The following is a 20551-nucleotide window of genomic DNA, read 5'->3' on the forward strand; positions in this document are numbered from 1 at the left end:
GGGGGGGCTGCCCCGTGGGGGACGGGGTGTAGGGGGCTGCCCCGTGGGTGACGGCCCCGCCCCCCCGCAGGCTGCCCCAGCTGATGGCTGTGGGGGCGGCTGCCCCGTGGGGGACGGGGTGTAGGGGGGCTGCCCCGTGGGTGACGGCCCCGCCCCCCCGCAGGCTGCCCCAGCTGATGGCTGTGGGGGGGGCTGCCCCGTAGGGGACGGGGTGTAGGGGGGCTGCCCCGTGGGTGACGGCCCCGCCCCCCCGCAGGCTGCCCCAGCTGATGGCTGTGGGGGGGGCTGCCCCGTGGGGGACGGGGTGTAGGGGGCTGCCCCGTGGGTGACGGCCCCGCCCCCCCGCAGGCTGCCCCAGCTGACGGCTGCCATCGGGCTGGTGACCGAGATCAGCAAGCAGCTCGTCGAGCGGAAGAACGCCGCCGTGGGCGAGATCAGCGGCTCCTTCGGGGAGCTGGAGCAGGCCCTGCAGCAGCGCAAGGGGCTGCTCGTGCGTGACCTGGAGGCCACCTGCAGCGCCAAGCAGAAGGTAACCCCAGCCCCTCCCTGTGCCTCTGGTCCGGCTCACCGGCCTGGTGCCCTGCTCCGGCCAGGGTCTGCCCCCCAGCTCCCTCCCCAGGGACCGACCCTCGGAGCTCACGCCGGGAGCTCCCTTGGTGAGTCCCCCTGGGTGGGACCCCGGCAGGAGACTTGTACCCCAAGAGAGCCGGGCATCCCCCTGCCTGACTCTGCAGTGACTCAGCCAGCAGGTAACAGCAGGGGGCTGCCTGGGGGTCTGGACCCAGCACGGAGAGTTAGAGCCTGGGCCAGCCGGGTCGGATCAGAGCCCAGAGCCTCCCGGCCCCTCTGTAATCCCCGTCCAGGAGCGTCTCTTGCTTCCGGCAGCCCCCCACTTCCCAACCCCTCTCCCTGGCCCCTCCTCCGCCCTTTGCTCTCTGGCTGGTCACAGGGGCTGGCTCCCTGCCGAGCGGGGCCCATCCCCCGGGCGTTAGTTGCTAGGTGCCAAATGTCCGGGCAGTTGGAGGGGCCGTTGTCTTGTGGGGCTCCCCATGGGCCTGGGCCCCAGGCAGCCAGGCGCTGTCACAGCCGATCTCTGGGTCTCTGCCAACCACCTAGTGAGCCACGCACACAGGGGAACCGGATTTATCTAAATATTACAAAAAATTCCCACTCTGTCAGAGCCCCCGATAGCCCTGCCTGCCCCACCCAGAACCCCCATAGCTCTACCCCAGCACCCCCTGCAGATACACCCCATAGACCCTACCGTGCAGAGTGACTTGGGAGACGAGTAAAAGGAAGTGCCCCGGGGGAGCAGCATTGTCCCTCTGAGCAGTTTGTCGCTGGGCATCCACCTGGCCCTGCCTTGGCTGTGCCCCGATGGCTGCCCCTGCCCCCAGCCCCACCCCGCCCCCTGCCCCTCAGCTGACCCTGCCCCAGCCCAGCCCCATCCATGCCCCGCTGGCTGCCCCCAAGCCCAGCCCAGCCCAGCCCTGCCCCGCCTCTGCCCTCAAGCTGCCCCTGCCCCCCGCTGCCCCTGCGCCATGCCCCGTCCCTGCCCCCCAGCCCCATCTGTGCCCTGCTGGCTGATCCTGCCCCCCAGCCCCGCCCCGCCCCTGCTGTCCCTCCCATGCCCCGCTGGCTGATGTGCCCCTTCCCCAGGTGCTCCAGGCCCAGCTGGACGCCCTGCGGCAGGGCCAGGAGAACATCCTGAGCAGCTGCACCTTCACGGAGCAGGCGTTGCACCATGGCACGGAGACCGAGGTGCTGCTGGTGAAGAAGCAGATGAGTGAGCGGCTCAGCGCCCTGGCCAGCCAGGAGTTCCCCGAGCAGCCGCAGGAGAACGACCAGCTGGACTACGTGGTGGAGACGGACGGCGTCCGCAAGTCCATCCTCAACCTGGGCGTGCTCATCACCACCAGCGCCATCGCCCACAAGACGGTGGCCACGGGCGAGGGGCTGCGGCACGCAGTGGTGGGGCAGGCCTCCTCCCTCACCATCACCACCAAGGACAGGGCCGGGGAGCTGGTACGCAGCGGCAGCGCCAGCCTGCAGGCCCAGGTGACGGCGCCCGACGGCAGCCGGGCCGAAGCCGAGGTGCTGGACAACAAGAACGGCACCTACGAGCTGGTGTACACGCCGCGGCAGGAGGGCGACTTCCTGCTCTCCATCCTGCTCTATGGGCAGCCCATCAAGGGCAGCCCCTTCCGCACCAAGGCCCTCAAGGCCTGCGACGTGCCCCCCTCGCCCGACGACGTCAAGCGCCGTGTCAAGTCCCCCAGCAGCGGGCACATCCGGCAGAAGGCCGTGCGGCGCCCCTCCAGCATGTACGGCACCGGCAAGAAGAAGGAGAATCCCATCGAGGACGAGCTCATCTTCCGCGTGGGTGAGCGCGAGGGCCGGGAGGTTGTGGGGACTGGGGGTCATTGAGAGTAGGGGGCTTGCCTAGGGGTGGCACCCACAGCAGGGAGAGGGTCCTGCAGGGGGCACAGACCTCATTGGCCTCCTCAGCCTTCCCAGAAATGGCCAGCGTCTTCCCAGCGTCAGCTCGCGCAAGATGAATGTAAAAAAACCAATGCAAGCAAGTGGGGACAAAGTGAGACAGGTCAGGCTGTGCCGGGCGCCCAGGCTGGGGGCGCTGGCCCTGCTCTGAGTGACACCAGGCAGGAATCTGGGCAGCGTCTGCCCTCAGGGCACCTGTCCCAGGGCAAGGACCCTGCTCTGCTTTGGGGCCTCCTGAGTCTGGCCTCGGAGCGTTCAGCCCCCTGGTCACCCCATGAGCTCCCCGCAGCGAGTCCCCCTGGGCGGGACCCCTGGGGAGCCTCACCCCCAAAAGGCCCTGCCCCCCACGCCGCAGCCAGCCGTGACTCCCAGCCCGCGTGTGGCACAGACGGGTTATTATCTTCGGGAACCCAGCGTAGAACAGAGCTTGGTAGCACCGGGATCGGGGACCCTCAGCAAAGTCCATCTGGTGGGGGGCAGAGCCCTGGGCCCTCGCCCCTGAGTCCCCAACCAGGAGAATGACTCGCTTCCATCTGCCCGGCCCCCATCATGCCCATTGCCGTCCTCCGTCCTTTGTCCCTTTCCCCGGTCCAGCAGGTCACCCCAGGTGCACCAACACCCCCGGCTGCTCCTTGCGGAGGAGGGGGCCTGGTCAGCAGTTGCCAGGCTGCCGAGTGTTCGCTGTTCTCCGCAGCCCATCAGCAGCCACACCTGCCCTCTGGGGGTCTCTGCAATGATAACACACCCTGTCCCACCACCTCAGTACTTGAGTAACACATGGGGAAACTGAGGCACACACTGTGTTCAGAGAAGACATAAAGAACATTCTCACTTTGTCACACAAGGCACAAAATGAGATTAAATGAGCCAGGGACATAGAGGGTAACAAGAAAACGTTTTACAGACACATGAGAAGCAAGAGGAAGACCAAGCACAGGGTAGGCCTGTTACTCAGTGAAGAGGGAAAGAGAATAACAGAAAACACAGCAAGGGCTGAAGTGCTAAATACCTGTTTTGTTTCAGTTTTCACTTCATCCACTCAATGGGCAGTGGCAGTCAGAAAAGCAAACAGAATGTTGGGAATCATTAGGAAATGGAGAGATAAGACGAGAGAAAATATCATATTGCCTCTAGATAGATCCATGGTATGCCCACATCTTGAATACTGCGCGCAGGTGTGGTTTCCCCATCTCAAAAAAGATATGTTGGAATTGGAAAAGGTTCAGAAAAAGGCAACATTAATGATGAGGGGCGTGGAACAGCTTCCATATGAGGAGAGATTAATAAGACTGGGACTTTTCAGCTTGGAAAAGAGGTGACTAAGGGGGGATATGGTCGAGGTCTATAAAACCATGACTGGGTGGAGAAAGTAAATAAGGAAGTGTTGTTTACTCCTTCTCATAACACAAGAATTAGGGGTCACCAAATGAAATTAACAGGCAGCAGGTTTAAAACAAACAAAAGAAAGTATTTTTTCACACGACACACTGTCAACCTGTGGAACTCCTTGCCAGAGGATGTTGTGAAGGCCAAGATTATAACAGGGTTCGAAAAAGACCTAGATAAGTTAATGGAGGACAGGTCCATCAATGGCTAATAGCCAGAATGGACAGGGATGGTGTCCCTAGCCTCTGATGGCCAGAAGCTCGGACTGGATGACAGGGGATGGATCACTTGATGATTCTCTGTTCTGTTCATTCCCTCTGGGGCACCCGGCACTAGCCATTGTCGGAAGACAGGATACTGGGCTAGATGGACCTTTGGTCTGACCCAGTGTGACCGTTCTTATGGTCAAACGTAAGCAGCTATCAGATGACGAACACAGCCAGCCTCAGTGTGAATGGGGCAGGAGCTCAGATTAAGCTGACTGGTCTGTAATTCCCTGGGTTATGTCCCTGTTTATAGATAGATCCTGAAGTGATGGAGTGGGAATTTTTCATATTTTGGATGAACACAGGGCGTGCCTCACTTTCCCCATGTGCTGCATGGTTAGCTGCGGGGGAGGGGCATTTTCTCTTTGCAGAGACCCAGATCTGACTGTGCCTGGCTGGCTGGGGCCTGGTCCCATGGAGAGGCCCAGAAGACAACTGCCTGGACCTAGCAACTGATGCCCAGGGATGGGCCCCCCTCCACAGGCAGCCAGCCGATGCAACCAGCTGGAGGACAGAGGGTTGAGGAGGGGTCGGGGGGGTGTGTGTGATAAGCATGGGTGGCACAAGGAGAAGCTGGTGGATGGGGATTACAGAGGGGCTGGGAGGGCTCTGGGCTCTGATCCGACCCGGCTGGCCCAGGCTGTAACTCTCCGTTCCTGGTGCTAACCCAGGACTCCCTGCGCTGGGTCCAGACAACCAGTCACCCCCTGCTGTTACCCGCTGGCTGAGTCACTGCAGAGTCAGGCAGGGGGGTGCCCGGCTCTCTTGGGGTACAAGTTTCCCACCGGGGTTCCACCCAGGGGGACTCGCTGAGGGAGCTCCCGGTGGGGGCTGGGGGCTCCGAGGTTCAGTCCCGGGAAGGGGGGAGCCGAGGGGCTGACCTCAGCAAGTGTGACCCGGAGGGGGCTGACGCCTGCAGGGGGACTGCCAGGGCCTGTCCCGGAGCTGGGCCAGGACACCGGCCTGTGGATCCCTGACAACTATACTTGACCATTTCCAGTTTCTGGGATCTCTCTGGTCGTCCAGAAGTTCTCCAAGCTAACGGCCAATGGCTCAGAGATCTCTTCAGCCAGCTCCTGGAGTGTTCTAGGCTGGGTTTCATCAGGCCCTGCCGACTGGAAGACCGCTAACCTGTCTACATTCTTAACTTGCTCTTTGCCTGTCCTCAGAGCTAGTCTGAGCTCCTGCCCCATTGTGAGCCGGGCACAGGCTGGTGCGGCAGGGGCCCAGCGGATGGGGTGCCCGGCGACAAAGGGCGCAGTGTCCACGCAGCACCTGCCCTCCTGGGGGCTGGGTGTAAATCAGCAAGGTGTCCCCCCCCCCACGCGGCCTTGGTGTGAGCACTGGGGAGGGAACGCCTTAGTGCCCGTGCCCCCCCCCCCCCCCGGGCATCAGTGCTGGGAGCTCGGCCCGGCTCCCCCAGCAAAGCCTCAGGCCTCCCCTCGTCCGCTGGCTGCCTGGGGCGACGTGGAGGCCGCGGCTGAGCCCGGCACTTAGCCAGAGGGTCCTGAGGGAGGCCGGATCGGCTCAGCACTGCATCACAGCTGACACTCGGTGGCAATGAAGCAAATAATCAGCCCGTCTTTGAGCATCTAGAAGAGAATCAGGTGAGAAGTGACAGTCAGCATGGATTTGTCAAGAACAAATCGTGTCACACCAACCTCATTTCCTTCTCCGACAGGGTAACAAGCCTTGTGGATGGGGGGAAGCGGGAGATGTGACATATCTCAGCTTTAATAAGGCTCATGGCCTTCTCATAAGCAAACTAGGGAGGTGTGCCTAGACAAACCTCCTGTAAGGTGAGTGTGCGACTGCTTGGAAAACCGAACTCCAAGCTGGAAGGACAGATCAAGATTGTACCCTGGGGAATGTGACAGCATATCGAGTGGGGTCTCACAGGAGTCCGCCCTGGGTCTGGTGCCGTTCGATATCTTCATTAATGATTTGGATACTGGCATAGGGAGAGCACTTAAACGTTTGTGGACAACCTGGAGAAATGGTCTGAAGTAAATAGGATGAAATTCAATGAGGACAAATGCAAAGTACCCCACTTAGGAAGGAACAATCAGTTGCACACATACAAAATGGGCAATGACTGCCTAGGAAGGAGAACTGCAGAAACGGATCTGGGGGTCAGAGTGGACCACAAGTTAAATATGAGTCAACAGTGTAATGCTGTTGCAAAAAAAGCAAACATCATTCTAGGATGTATTAGCAGGAGTGTTGTAAGCAAGACACGAGAAGTAATTCTTCCGCTTTACTCCGTGCTGATTAGGCCTCAACTGGAGTATTGTGTCCCGTTCTGGGTGACACATTTCAGGAAGGATGTGGACAAATTGGAGAAAGTCCAGAGAAGAGCAACAAAAATGATGGAAGGTCTAGAAAACATGACCTGTGAGGGAAGATTGAAAAAATTGGGTTTGTTTAGTCTGGAGAAGAGAAGACTGAGAGAGACATGATCACAGTTTTCAAGTGCCTAAAAGGCTCTTACAAGGAGGAGGGAGAAAAATTGTTTTTCTTAACTTCTGAGGACAGGACAAGAAGCAATGGGCTTACATTGCAGCAAGGGAGGTCCCATTGCAGCAAGGGACCTCTCAAGTCCCTCCGGTCCTACACTGCTGTGATTCTGTGCCTGCTCCCCACGCCCCTCCTGCCTGGCTCCCCTGGCTGATGCCCCCTCACCCTGTGCTCTGCCTGTAGGAAGCCGAGGCCGGGAGAAGGGGGAATTCACCAACCTGCAGGGCATCTCCACCTCCAACTCCGGTCGCATCGTGGTGGCCGACAGCAATAACCAGTGTGTGCAGGTAGGGACTCGTCAGCTCCAAGCCCCCTCCCCTCTCTCTCCCTTCCAGCTTCACCCCACCAACCGCCTTGCTCTGCTCCCGCCAGGTCTTCTCCAACGAGGGCCAGTTCCGGCTGCGCTTCGGCGTCCGGGGCCGTTCCCCAGGGCAGCTGCAGCGCCCCACCGGTGTCACGGTTGACATGAATGGGGACATCATCATAGCTGACTACGACAACCGCTGGGTCAGCATCTTCTCCCCCGAGGGCAAGTTCAAGGTGAGAGGGCAGGGCAGGGGGTTGGGGGAAGGGCAGAGAATGACCAGATGGGCTGGTGAGTGCCCAGAGGGGATGGGATCAAGGGAGAGAAAGACCTGCCTGGGGCAGAGAAGGTGGGTTTGGGTGTCTCCTTCCCCCTGGAATGAAGGGGAGACCCTGACAGTTAGCAAATGTATACTGGGGCAAATGAAACACTTCTAAATCCACTTCACAACGGGCCTGTGGAACTCTCTGCCACTAGGTCCCCTGAGCCAGGAACTGAGCAGGATGACAAATCTGCAGAACTGTCCCAGATTGAGGTATCGTTAGAGGAGGTTTGGGAAAAAATTGTTAAACTAAACAGTAATAAGTCACCAGGACCCGATGGGATTCACCCAAGAGTTCTGAAGGAACTCAAATGTGAAATTGCAGGACGACTAACTGTGGTAGGTAACCTATTGCTTAAATCAGCTTCTGTCCCAGATGGCTGGAGGATAGCTAATGTGACACCAATTTTTAAAAAGGTCTCCAGAGGTGATCCCGGCAATTACAGGCTGGTAAGCCTCACTTCAGTAGCAGGCAAACTGGTTGAAACTATCGTAAAGAACAGAATTGTCAGAAAGATAGATGAACATAATTTGTTGGGGAAGAGTCAACATGGTTTTTTCGCACCACACACTGTCAACCTGTGGAACTCCTTGCCAGAGGATGTTGTGAAGGCCAAGACTATAACAGGGTTCAAAAAAGAACTAGATAAGCTCATGGAAGATAGGTCCGTCAATGGCTGTCAGCCAGGATGGGCAGGGATGGTGTCCCTCGCCTCTGTTTGCCAGAAGCTGGGGATGAGCGACGGGGGATCACTTGATGATTTCCTGTTCTGTTCATTCCCTCTGGGGCACCTGGCATTGGCCACTGTCAGCAGACAGGATACTGGACTAGGGGGACCTTTGGTCTGACCCAGTCTGGCCGTTCTTGTGCCCCGTAACGAGTCTGCAGAACAACACCAGAGGGGGCTGAATAGCAGGGTCTAACCCCCCAGCCTGGGGGCCCTTCCTCAGGGACAGGTTATTGGGGACATGCCAGCCCTGAGGGCTGGAGGCTGTTCCCATTCCAGACGCGGGGGTGGGTGGAGGGAGTGAGGCAGGGCTCGTACAGGTTCCAGTCCCCAGGCCATGTGATCCAATGTCCCGCTCCCTGCCGCTGCAGACGAAGATCGGGGCTGGGCGGCTGATGGGCCCCAAGGGTGTGGCCGTGGACCGCAATGGCCACATCATCGTGGTGGACAACAAGGCCTGCTGCGTCTTCATCTTCCAGTCCAACGGGAAGCTGGTGACCAAGTTCGGCAGCCGCGGCACGGCGGAGCGGCAGTTTGCAGGTACCCTCGATGGTAATACCGCGACCGGCAGGTCCTTACTACTGCATGCCTTTGGCTTCCTGCTGGGCCAGCCTGGTGAGTTTGGTGACCTTCACTCCGCTGGGCTACCGGGCGCTTGGACAGGCAGCGCACACTTGTGGCCTGAGTGCGAGACTGGGGGCCAGGACTCCTGGGTTCTCTCCTGTCTGGGAAGGGAGTGGGGGATAGTGGTTAGGGCAGGGGGGTCTGGGGGCCAGGACTCCTGGGTTCTATCCCGGCTGGGAAGGGAGTGGGGTCTGGTGGGTTAGAGCAAGAGGGGCTGGGAGCCAGGACTCCTGGGTTCTCTCCTGTCTGGGAGGGGACTGGGGTCTGGTGGGTTAGAGCAAGAGGGGCTGGGAGCCAGGACTCCTGGGTTCTCTCCCGGCTGGGAGGGGAGTGGGGTCTGGTGGGTTAGAGCAAGAGGGGCTGGGAGCCAGGACTCCTGGGTTCTCTCCTGTCTGGGAGGGGACTGGGGTCTGGTGGGTTAGAGCAAGAGGGGCTGGGAGCCAGGACTCCTGGGTTCTCTCCCGGCTGGGAGGGGAGTGGGGTCTGGTGGGTTAGAGCAAGAGGGGCTGGGAGCCAGGACTCCTGGGTTCTCTCCCGGCTGGGAGGGGAGTGGGGTCTGGTGGGTTAGAGCAAGAGGGGCTGGGAGCCAGGACTCCTGGGTTCTATCCCGGCTGGGAGGGGAGTGGGGTCTGGTGGGTTAGAGCAAGAGGGGCTGGGAGCCAGGACTCCTGGGTTCTCTCCCGGCTGGGAGGGGAGTGGGGTCTGGTGGGTTAGAGCAAGAGGGGCTGGGAGCCAGGACTCCTGGGTTCTATCCCGGCTGGGAGGGGAGTGGGGTCTGGTGGGTTAGAGCAAGAGGGGCTGGGAGCCAGGACTCCTGGGTTCTCTCCCACCTCGGAGGGGAGTGAGGTCTGGTGGGTTGGGGCGGGGCAGGCCGGGAGTCAGGACTCCTGGGTTCTTTTCTCTCCTTTCTCAGCACTTGTCCTCTGTGAATGGCCATGATGCCCTGCAGGGCTGGTGTTTCCTGCTGAAGTCTCTCCCTCTCTAATGGGTCTGGCAGCTGCTGTGGTCACTAACTGCCCTTTCTCACACACCCACCCCAGTGCCCAGGCTGACCAGCTGCTCCTGAACCCTTACAGCATTCACTGTGCACTAACCTCCAGGGCCTGGCCTGGGCCCTTCCACTGCCCCTGGCTTGTGCCCTCCCTGCCCCATCCCCAGGAGAGCGGGCATTTGATGGGGTGACAGACCTGCCCCGCCATGAGGCAGGCACTGGTTCCCCCTGCCCCAGCTGCCCCCAGCTGGCTCCTGCCCCGACGAGCAGAGCCCGCCCCAGCCCCATGCGCTGAGGCAGGTTCAGGGGTTTCTTTCTCTCCTCCCAGGGCCCCACTTCGTCGCTGTTAACAACAAGAACGAGATCGTAGTGACCGACTTCCACAACCACTCGGTGAAGGTGAGAGTCGGGCCCTGGTGTCACGGGGTCCCCGGGCGATGCTCTGGAACTGCTCCCTATGAAGCCAGGCAGGACTCTGGGGGAGTCTCCTCTCTGTGAGCAGCCTGTCTGCAGGACACACAGCTCACCCGGCTTCCACCTTCCTGGGTCTGACCTCGGAGCATTCAGCCTCCTCTGCCCCTCCGTGCGCTTCCCACAGCGAGTCTACCCAGGTGGGGTCCTGGGGAAGCCGGAGGGTCCTGCCCCCCAACTCCACAGTCAGACGTGACTCTCAGCCAGCCAGTAAAACAGAAGGTTTATTAGACGACGGGAACATGGTCTAAACCAGAGCTTGTAGGTACAGAGAACAGGACCCCTCAGTCGAGTCCATTTTGGGGGGCAGTGAGCCAGACAACCCCATCTGCCCTTCACTCCACGTCCCCAGCCTGCCCCCAACTGAAACTCTCTCCAGCCCCTCCTCCTCTGGGCTTTGTCCCTTTCCCGGGCCAGGAGGTCTCCTGATTCCTTTGTTCTCCAACCCTTTAGCTCTCACCTTGCAGTGGGCAAGAGCCCAGGCCATCAGTTGCCAGGAGACAGAGTGTCGGCCATTTATGTACCCTGGCCCTTTGCTCTGCAACAATTACACCCCCTTATTTCCACCCCCTAGAGATTTAAGAAATGCCTAGGGGAAACTGAGGCACCCCTACAGTATTCAGAGGAAACATTAAGAACAGCCCCACTTCATCACACCTGGCCCTGCCCGCACCCCGGCACCTAGCCACAGGATTGGCCCTGGGAGGAACTCTTCTGCAGGCCAGTCCCCCGGGATCCCGCTCTCCTCGGCATACACTGCCTCAGCACCCCAGAGACTGACCCCCTGGGCTCCAGCCACCTGCGTCCCGGCTGCGCTCTGCCCAGCGCCTCCTGCCACAATGGGCCCTGGGGAGCCGTGTCCCTGCGGAGGGCCCCCCGCCCAGCTGAGGGCAGTGTAGGGTTCACCAGTCCCGGCCCCAGCGTGGGGCGACCTTGGGGAGCCAAGAGCAGCAGCGGTTAAGAGGTCGCCACCCAGCCCGTCTGCCATGGAACGAGTTGACCTTTCCCTCGCTGCCGGTCCCCAGGCCCCAGCCTGGCCCCTGCCGGCCCCTTGGCCTGCTCACACCTTCCACCTGCCCCGCTCCCGCGCTCCGGTGCTCCCCGGCCCGTGGTGGCCCTCCATCGAGCCAACGCCTCCTCCAGGTTCCAGCTCTTAGCCCTTCTGTGCTGGCACAGTCCCAGCCGGCTGGGTCCCTGCCAGCCAAGCGCTGGGTCGGGGGCTCCCTGTGGTGGCTGGCGGGGTGACAAGCCCCTCTCCTTCCCCCAGGTGTACAGCGCCGATGGTGAGTTCCTCTTCAAGTTTGGCTCACACGGGGAGGGGAACGGGCAGTTCAACGCTCCCACCGGCGTGGCCGTGGATTCCAACGGCAACATCATCGTGGCCGACTGGGGCAACAGCCGGATCCAGGTAGGGCACGAGGGCCGGGACTTGCATGGGGGGCACTGGGAACCTGCCAGGCTGGTGGTCCTGCCCCGATGCAGCAGTTCCTCCCCTCCCCCCACACATTGGCATTCACTTCTCTGACATTAGAGAAATGCCCCATCCCTCCTTGACTCTAAGTGCCCGGCCCCTTTGTATCTGGTGGCAGTGAGTTCCGTAGGCTTGTGACATGTGGAGCAGGAGGGGATTCCCCTGGTCCATGAGGCTGTCCCCAGGGCTGCCCAGCTTGTGACTGGCACTGGTGGGTAGCAATCCAGGATGTGGCTCAGACCCCCTACAGGCCTGGCACTGTGCAGGGCAGGGCAGGGGCCTAGGTTGTTCCGGGGGGTGAGGAGACCCTGTTGGGGGGTGGTGCTCCGGCTCTGCAGTACATAAGAACAAAAGATCGGCCAGACTGGGTCATACCAAAGGTCCATCCAGCCCAGTATCCTGTCTTCCGACAGTGGCCTATGCCAGGTGCCCCAGAGGGAATGAACTGAACAGGTAATCATCAAGTGATCCATCCCCTGTCGCCCATTCCTAGCTTCTGGCAAACAGAGGCGAGGGACACCAACCCTGCCCATCCTGGCTAATAGCCACTGATGGACCTATCCCCCATGAACTTAGCTAGTTCTTTTTTGAACCCTGATTATGGTCTTGGCCTTCACAACATCCTCTGGCAAGGAGTTCCACAGGTTAACTGTGCGTTGTGTGAAGAAATACTTCCTTTTGTTTCTTTTAAACCTGCTGCCTGTTAATTTCATTTGGTGATGCCTAGTTCTTGTGTTATGAGGAGTAAATAACGCTTCCTTATTTACTGTTTTCACACCAGTCATGAGTTTATAGACCTCTATCATATCCCCCCTTAGTCGTCTCTTTTCCAAACTGAAAAGTCCCAGTGTTATTAATCTCTCCTCATACGGATCCAGACCCCTAATCAATTTTGTTGACTTTTGAGATATGGCGACCACATCTGCACGCGGTATTCAAGGTGTGGGCGTACCATGGATTTAGATGGGGCAATCTGATATTTTCTGTCGTCTTATCTCTCCCTTTCTTAATGATTCCCAGCATTCTGTTAGCTTTTTTGACTGCCGCTGCACACTGAGTGGATGTTTTCAGAGAACTATCCACAATGACTCCAAGATCTTTCTTGAGTGGTAACAGCTAATTTAGACCCCATCATTTTATATGGATAGCGGGGATTATGTTTTCCAATGTGCATTATTTTTCAGTTATCAACATTGAATTTCGTCTGTCAGTTTGTTGCCCAGTCACCCAGTTTTGTGAGATCCTTTTGTAGCTCTTCGCAGTCTGCCTAGGACTTAACTATCTTGAGCAGTTTTGTATCATCTGCAAATTTTGCCACATCACTGGTTACTACGGCTGTCGAGCGATTAAAAACATTAATTGTGATTAATCACACTGTTAAACAATAATAGAATTCAATTTATTGAAATATTTATGTTTTTTTTTTCATTTTCAAATATATTGATTTCAGTTACAGCACAGAATACAAAGTGCACAGTGCTCACTTTATTTCTGATTACAAATATTTCCACTGTAAAAAAAATATGATAGCATTTTTCAGTTCCCCCATTACAAGGACTGTAGCGCAATCTCTTTATCCTGAAAGTTGAACTTACACATGTAGAATTATGTACAAAAATAACTGCATTAAAAAACAAAACAATGTAAAACGTTAGAGCCTATCCACTCAGTCCTACTTCTTGTTCAGCCAATCGCTCAAAAGTGTTCACTTTTGTGGGAGATAATGCTGCCCACTTCTTGTTTACAGTGTCACCTGGAAGTGAGAACAGGCATTCGCATGGGACTTTTGTAACTGGTGTAGCAAGATATTTACGTGCCAGATGCGCTAAAGATTCTTATGTCCCTTCATGCTTCAACCACCATTCCAGGGGACACGCGTCCTTGCTGATGACAGGTTCTGTTCAATAATGATCCAAAGCAGAGCGGACCGACGCATGTTCATTTTCATCCTCTGAGTCAGATGCCACCAGCAGAAGGTTGATTTTCTTTTTTGGTGGTTCAGGTTCTGTAGTTTTCTCCTCGGCGTGTTGCTTTTTTAAGGCTTTTGAAAGTTTGCTCCACACCTCGTCCCTCTCAGATTTTGGAAGGCGCTTCAGATTCTTAAACCTTGTGTCGAGTGCGGTAGCTATCTTTAGAAATTGCACATTGGTACCTTCTTTGCGTTTTGTCAAATCTGCAGTGAAAGTGTTCTTAAAATGAACAGACTGGTCAGCCTCACCTCAGTCCCTGAAAAATCACGGAGCAGGTCCTCAAGGAATCCATTTTGAAGCACTTGGAGGAGCGGAAGGTGATCAGGAAGACTCAGCATGGATTCACCAAGGGCAAGTCATGCCTGACCAACCTGATTGCCTTCTGTGATGAGATAACTGGCTCTGTGGATATGGGAAAAGTGGTGGATGTGATATATCTTGACTTTAGCAAAGCTTTTGATACGGTCTCCCACAGTATTCTTGCCAGCAAGTTAATAAAGTATGGGCTGGATGAATGGACTATAAGGTGGATAGAAAGCTGGCTAGATCGTTGGGCTCAACGGGTAGTGATCAACAGCTCAATCTCTAGTTGGCAGCTGGTATCAAGTGGAGTACCCCAAGGGTCGGTCCTGGGGCCAGTTTTGTTCAACATCTTTATTAATGATCTGGAGGATGGGATGGATTACACACTCAGCAAGTTTGTGGATGACACTAAGTTCGGGGGAGAGATAGATACGCTGGAGGGTAAGGATAGGGTCCAGAGTGACCTAGACAAATTGGAGGATTGGGCCAAAAGAAATCTGATGAGGTTCAACAAGGACAAGTGCAGAGTCCTGCACTTAGGACGGAAGAATCCCATGCACTGCTACAGGCCGGGGATCGACTGGCTAAACAGCAGTTTTGCAGAAAAGGACCTGGGGATTACAGTGGACGAGAAGCTGGATATGAGTCAACAGTGTGCCCTTGTTGCCAAGAAGGCTAATGGCATATTGGGCTATATTGGTAGGAGCACTGCCAGCAGATCAAGGGAAGTGATTATTCCCCTCTATTCAGCATTGGTGAGGCCACCCCTGGAGTATTGCGTCCAGTTTTGGGCCCCCTGCTACAGAAAGGATGTGGACAAATTGAAGAGAGTCCAGTGGAGGGCAACGAAAATTATTAGGGGGCTGGGGGATATGACGTATGAGGAGAGGCTGAGGGAACTGGGGTTATTTAGTCAGCAGAGGAGAAGAGTGAGGCGGGATTTGGTAGCAGCCTTCAACTACCTGAATGGAGGGTTCCAAAGAGAACGGAGCTCAGCTGTTCTAAGTGATGGCAGATGACAGAACAAGGTGTAATGGTCTCAAGTTGCAGTGGGGGCGGTCTAGGTTGGATATTAGGAAAACCTTTTTCACTAGGTGGGTGGTAAAGCACTGGAATGCATTACCTAGGGAGGCGGTGGAATCTCCATCCTTAGAGGTTTTTAAGACCCGGCTTGACAAAGCCCTGGCTGGGATGATTTAGGGGTTGGTCCTGCTTTGAGCAGGGGGTGGGACTAGATGACCTCCTGAGGTCCCTTGCAACCCTGATATTCTATGATTCTACGTGCTGGGTCATTATCTGAGACTGCTATAACATGAAATATATATGGCAGAATCCAGGTAAAACAGAGCAGGAGACATACAATTCTCCCCCAAGGAGTTCAGTCACAAATTTAATTAATGGATTATTTTTTTTAACGAGCATCATCAGCATGGAAGCATGTCTTTTGAATGGTGTGTAACCATGCTGGCTTTGGCGGGACCCAGCTGAGAGTGCCAATTCAGGACAAATTGCTTCAAGCAGGGCAGTTACAGCCCAAGGCTAGGGTTTCTATACACATCAAGGCAAACCAAACCAGCCAGACAGAGAAGACTTTGGTTTTGCCCATAAGTCAGACGTAAGTCACACAAGCAATTCCCTCAGACACTCCAGTATCCCCACCAGTGCCCCTCGTTATGGGGTCGAATGGTTATGAAAACCAATACCCCAGTAAAAGGAAAAAGGTTCTCTCGATCCCAAAGGACCAAGCCCCAGACCCAGGTCAATATACAAATCAGATCTTACCCACAAATCACGCTGTTGCCAATCCTTTCTAATCTAAAATCTAAAGGTTTATTCATAAAAGGAATAAGAGAGCGATGAGAGCTAGAACTGGTGAAATGGAATCCATGACATACAGTAATGTCAAAGTTCTTGGTTCAGGCTTGTAGCAGTGATGGAATAAACGGCAGGTTCAAATTAAGTCTCTGGAGAACATCCCCAGCTGGCTGGGTCGTTCAGTCCTTTGTGTAGAGCTTCCGTTTGTAGCGAAGTCCCTCCAGAGGCAAGAAGGACTGAAGACAAGACAGAGGAGCTGCAGCAGGGTTTTATAGTCTCTTGTCATGTGGTCTTTCTTTCTTTCTTTCTTTCTTTCTTTCTTTCTTTCTTTCTTTCTTTCTTTCTTTCTAAGACAATCATTCCAGCACAGGGCATGAAAAAACCTCAGAGTTTTGTCCCTAGGCAGGTCCCTGCACGCCTTGCTGAGTCCCAAGGCATGTCTGCCTTCTCTCAATGGGTCACTTGTGTCACTGATGGTCCTTAATGGGCCATCCAGCAGGCTAGGCAGAGCTGATGTCTGGGGTGTCACCCAGAAGCACAGCAGAAGTTTGAAATAGAGACAGTCTAGAGCCAATACTTATATCTTTAAATACAAAATGATATGTGCAAACAGGCAGGATCATCCTAACCAGCAACACATAACCTTGTCTTAGACGCCTTATATGATAACCTTTGTACAATATTTGCTGCAAATATATGAGAGTGGTTGCAACCGTGATCTAAATGGTTACAGATTATGTCAATAACATCACATGGTGGCCAAAGCATGAAGAGGCATACAAATGTTTAATATCTAGCACGTAAATACCTTGCAATGCCATCTACAAAAGTCCCATGTGAATGCCTGTTCTCACTTCCAGGTGACATTGTAAACAAGAAGTGGGCAGCATTATCTCCCACAAAAGTGAACGCACTTGTTTGTCTTAGCGATTGGCTGAACAAGAAGTTAGCGTAATTAGACTTGTAGGCTCTAAAGTTTTGCATTGTTTTGTTTTTGAGTGCAGTTATATAACAAAAAAACCCTACATTTGTAAGTTGCACTTTCATGATAAAGAGCATAAGAACGACCAGACTGGGTCAGCACGATGGTCTCTGACAGTGGCCAGTGCCAGGTGCCCCAGAGGGAATGAACAGAATAGGGAATCATCAAGTGAGCCATCTCCTGTCGCCCATTCCCAGCTTCTGGCAAACAGAGGCTAGGGACACCATCTCTAAAGAGAATGCACTACAGTACTTCTGTGAGGTGAATTGAAAAATTCCTTTTGTTTTTAGAGTGCAGGTATTTGTAACAAAAAATATATATATATATAAAGTGAGCACTGTACACTTTGTATTCTGTGCTGTAATTGAAATCAATATATTTGAAAACGTAGAAAAACATCCAAAAATATTTAATTAATTGCAATTGGAATTCTATTGTTTAACAGTGTGATTAAAGCTGCGATTAATTGACAGCCCTACTGTTTACCCCTTTTTCCAGATCATTTATGAATATATTGAATAGGACTGGGCCCCATACAGACCCCTGGAGGACACCACTATTCACCTCTCTCCATTGTGAAAACCGACCATTTACTCCTACCCTTTGTTTCCTGTCTTTTAACCAGTTACCAATTCATGAGAGGACCTTCCCCCTTATCCCATGACAGCTTACTTTGCTTAAGAGCCTTTGGTGAGGGACCTTGTCAAAGGCTTTCTGAGAATCTAAACACACTGTATCCACTGGATCACCCTTATCCGCGTGCTTGTTGATCCCCTCAAACAATTCTAGTAGATTAGTGAGGCAGGATTTCCCTTTACAAAAACCATGTTGACTATTTCCCAACAAATTACGTTCATCTCTGTGTCCGACAATTTTGTTCTTTTCTTTAGTTTCAACCAGTTTGCCCGGTACTGAAGTCAGGCTTATTGGCCTGTAGTTGCCAGGGTCTCCTCTGGAGCCCTTTTTAAAAATTGGTGTCACATTAGCTATCCTCCAGCCATCTGGGACAGAAGCTGATGTAAGCGATAGGTTACAGAGTAGTTCTGCAATTTCACAGTTCCTTCAGAACTCTTGGGTGACCACCTGCTCCTGGTGACTTATTGCTGTTTAAATTCATCAGTTTGTTCCAGAACCGCCTCAGTCTGAGACCGTCCCTCAGGTTTGTCACAGTCCCCTCTCTCGGCAGGTCTTCGACAGCTCAGGCTCCTTCCTGTCCTACATCAACACGCTGGCCGACCCGCTGTATGGGCCGCAGGGCCTGGCGCTCACCTCGGACGGACACGTGGTGGTGGCCGACTCGGGCAACCACTGTTTCAAGGCCTATCGCTACCTGCAGTAGCTGAGGGGCACCGGGTGGGCCCCAGCCTGCACCTGCCCCACTGCCTGGACTAGAGACCGAGGGGCTGCTCCCCCACCTGCAGGCTTGTGCTGAGTGCCCAGCCCCACTGGGGGGGCTTGCAGGAGCCCTGGGCCCCCCAAGCTGCAGTGCAAGAGCCCGGCGAGGGGGGACCCACCCTTGAGCCTGCCGGCCTGTGCCCCACAGCAGGGAGACTGGCCCGCGGAGAGGGGCGGCCCAGCAGGTCCCCCTGGTTGCGGTGAAGGTTAGGGGCTGTCTTCCCTTCCCCCACACCTGGGCCCTTTGGTGTTTGTTGGGGGGCTGCCCCTCACCCCAGCCATCCGGGCCAGACGGTCAATGGGAATACGGGAGCTGGGGCTGTTGTTCCTTCTCTCTGGGGTGCAGCATCTCCTGCCTATCACCGCCCCCGTACCCACCAGCAACTCCCACCTCTGAGCCCCCAGCATTGCCTGCACCCCAGTGCAGTCCAGCACCCGGACCCCCCACTCCCCTGTAGAACCCAGCACCGCCCACCCCCCAATGTAGCACCACCGCCCGCCCCCCAATGCCCGCAGCACCGCCCACTCCCTTGTAAAACCTAGCACCACCGCCCCCCAGTGCAACCCAGCAGTGCCCGCAGCAACGCCCACCCCCCAGTGCAACCCCTCACCGCCTGCCCGCTGCCTCTGGTGCCACCCAGCAGTGCCTGCCCCCTGTGCCCACCAGCAACACCTGCCCAGCCCCCTGGTGCCCGCCAGCAATGCCCACCCCCTGCCCTGCTGTGCCCCCTGCAATGCCAACCTGCTGCCCCCATGTGCCGCCAGCAAAGCCCGTTGTGCTCCCTGGCACCTCTCACCTCTCCGGTGTCTCCCAGCTATGCACCCCACCAGCAACCCCCAGCTGCCTTCCCACTGTGGCCTCCCCCAGCCCACCCCGATCTGCCCTCCAGTAACCCCTCCCCCACGTTCCCCTCTCTCCCTCCCTGTGTCTCCCTTCTCACTAGGGTTGATCTGCACTTTATTTCTGTGGCTGGGTTCAGGGATGGGGTTGCCGAGCCCAGCACTGGGGGCAGGGAGGGGTCGTGGGACCTGCAGGCCCCAGAGCAGCGGCCTGGCGTGGGTCTGGGCAGCGGGGCGTGCCCTGGCCTCTGCCAGGCCCTGGCTGTGGGTGCGTCTCACTCTGTGTTACTCCAGGGATGCATGCCCTAGGCCTGCCCATCATGGCACTGCCAGGTCCTGGCAAGTCCCTCCCCCCCCCGCAGACCCCACGGGTGGGAGGGTGTCCAGCCCAGTTCCCCCTCCATGCTGGGGGCTAGTCTCCAGGGGAGCCCCCAATCCTGGCTGCACCCCCGTGCCTAGGGAGCCCCACAGCCATCGCCGCTATGAACCCCCCAGGAGCCAGATCCTGCCCCTCCTGCCCCCAGGGTAATGCTACCCTCACGCCCAGGAGCCACGAATCTAAGCTTCCCCCCCCAGCTTTCAGCCCCGCAGTCCCAGGGTTACAGCCAGCACCCTCCACACATGGGTGCAAGTGGGGGTGGGACTGCCGTATGCTAATGAACCATATGTACAAAATAAAGTATTCTGAAAGTATGCTGGGCCCTGTCCCTGTCGGGGGAGGCAGGCCCAACCTCCCCGTGGCACCAGGATCGCTGGGCTGCCATGAGTGGGGGCTTGGCAGGGGGTGCAGCGCTGTGGAGGGTGCGGGGACAGAGGGCTGAGTGGGGCCCTGGGGTGCAGGGGCCCGCAGGGCTGCAGCATTGCCAGGCTCACACGGAGGGCGGTGCCGAGGGGCAGCCAAGGGCCTCTGTCAGGGGGCCCTGGGTCAGTGAGTGGGGTGGGAGGGGGTGCCCCCCCGGGCATCTGCTAGCGCTTGGTGGAACGGTGGATCTGTGGGTGCTGTAACCCAGACTGACCCAGCTGCTGGGGATACGGGGTGTATCGGGGGCAGCCTCCTCCCCTGCTTTCCCTGGCTAGTGCCCGTCCCCTGGCCTGGAGGGAACCAGTGACGGGTGCTGGCTGCCCTGCTACAGGCTGGACTCTTGGTTCTCGCCCTGGCCTGTCGTACTCCATCCCTGCACCTGGCCCTCCGCCAGCCCTGCCCTGCCCCACCCCTGGCCCTGCCTAATCCTCCCCCCCGGCCACACGCAGAGCCATGCCCCCGCCCCCCTGTTCTGCGGTGGAGCCACGAGACAGATGTGGGGTAGAGAGCGGTGGGCATGGCAAGAAGTGACTGGCAGGGCCTCAGGGTGGGGTGCGGCTCAGCCCCTTGCTGCTTGTGCAAGCCTCACGGGGCTTTCCTGCCTTGGGGATCCCTGGGGTCCCCCCGTGTGCAGCCCCCCTAACTGGGGCTGTAGCCTGGCACCACCTACAAGCCGTGTGGGCAGCAGAGGGCACCTGGGAGACAAGCAAACCGCAGGGGCTGAGCTCCCATGCTTGGCCCTTGCTCGGACCCACCAGCTGCTCGGGCCCTGTCCCGGGGCTGGGGCTGGCTCCAGCTCCTGGCAGGGCAGATAACGGTGAGGCTCTGGGGGCCTCGCTCACCGGGTCACAGTGCTGCTTAGCTT

At 56.7% G+C, this 20551-nt stretch overlaps 1 protein-coding gene across 7 annotated transcripts in view; it reads left to right on the plus strand.

Annotated features, from left to right (window-relative positions):
* TRIM3 (tripartite motif containing 3) overlaps positions 1-19577 on the plus strand; it is a 36431-nt gene extending 16854 nt beyond the window's left edge. For 5 of the 7 annotated variants that reach the window (XM_084651497.1, XM_084651496.1, XM_084651502.1 and 2 more), the window contains 8 exons: positions 349-529; positions 1660-2383; positions 6852-6955; positions 7041-7208; positions 8394-8637; positions 9966-10036; positions 11376-11516; positions 17836-19577. In XM_084651497.1, the coding sequence (XP_084507623.1) occupies positions 349-529; positions 1660-2383; positions 6852-6955; positions 7041-7208; positions 8394-8637; positions 9966-10036; positions 11376-11516; positions 17836-17988 (1786 nt within the window). In that variant the 3' untranslated portion in view covers positions 17989-19577. The remainder of the gene's footprint in view (positions 1-348; positions 530-1659; positions 2384-6851; positions 6956-7040; positions 7209-8393; positions 8638-9965; positions 10037-11375; positions 11517-17835) is intronic. The other 2 variants (XM_084651498.1, XM_084651499.1) reach the window with 2 other exon arrangements.
* Positions 19578-20551: the final 974 nt, after the last annotated feature.

The sequence above is a fragment of the Lepidochelys olivacea genome (assembly GCF_965140295.1).
Source record: "Lepidochelys olivacea isolate rLepOli2 genome assembly, chromosome: 1".
NCBI lineage: Eukaryota > Metazoa > Chordata > Testudines > Cheloniidae > Lepidochelys > Lepidochelys olivacea.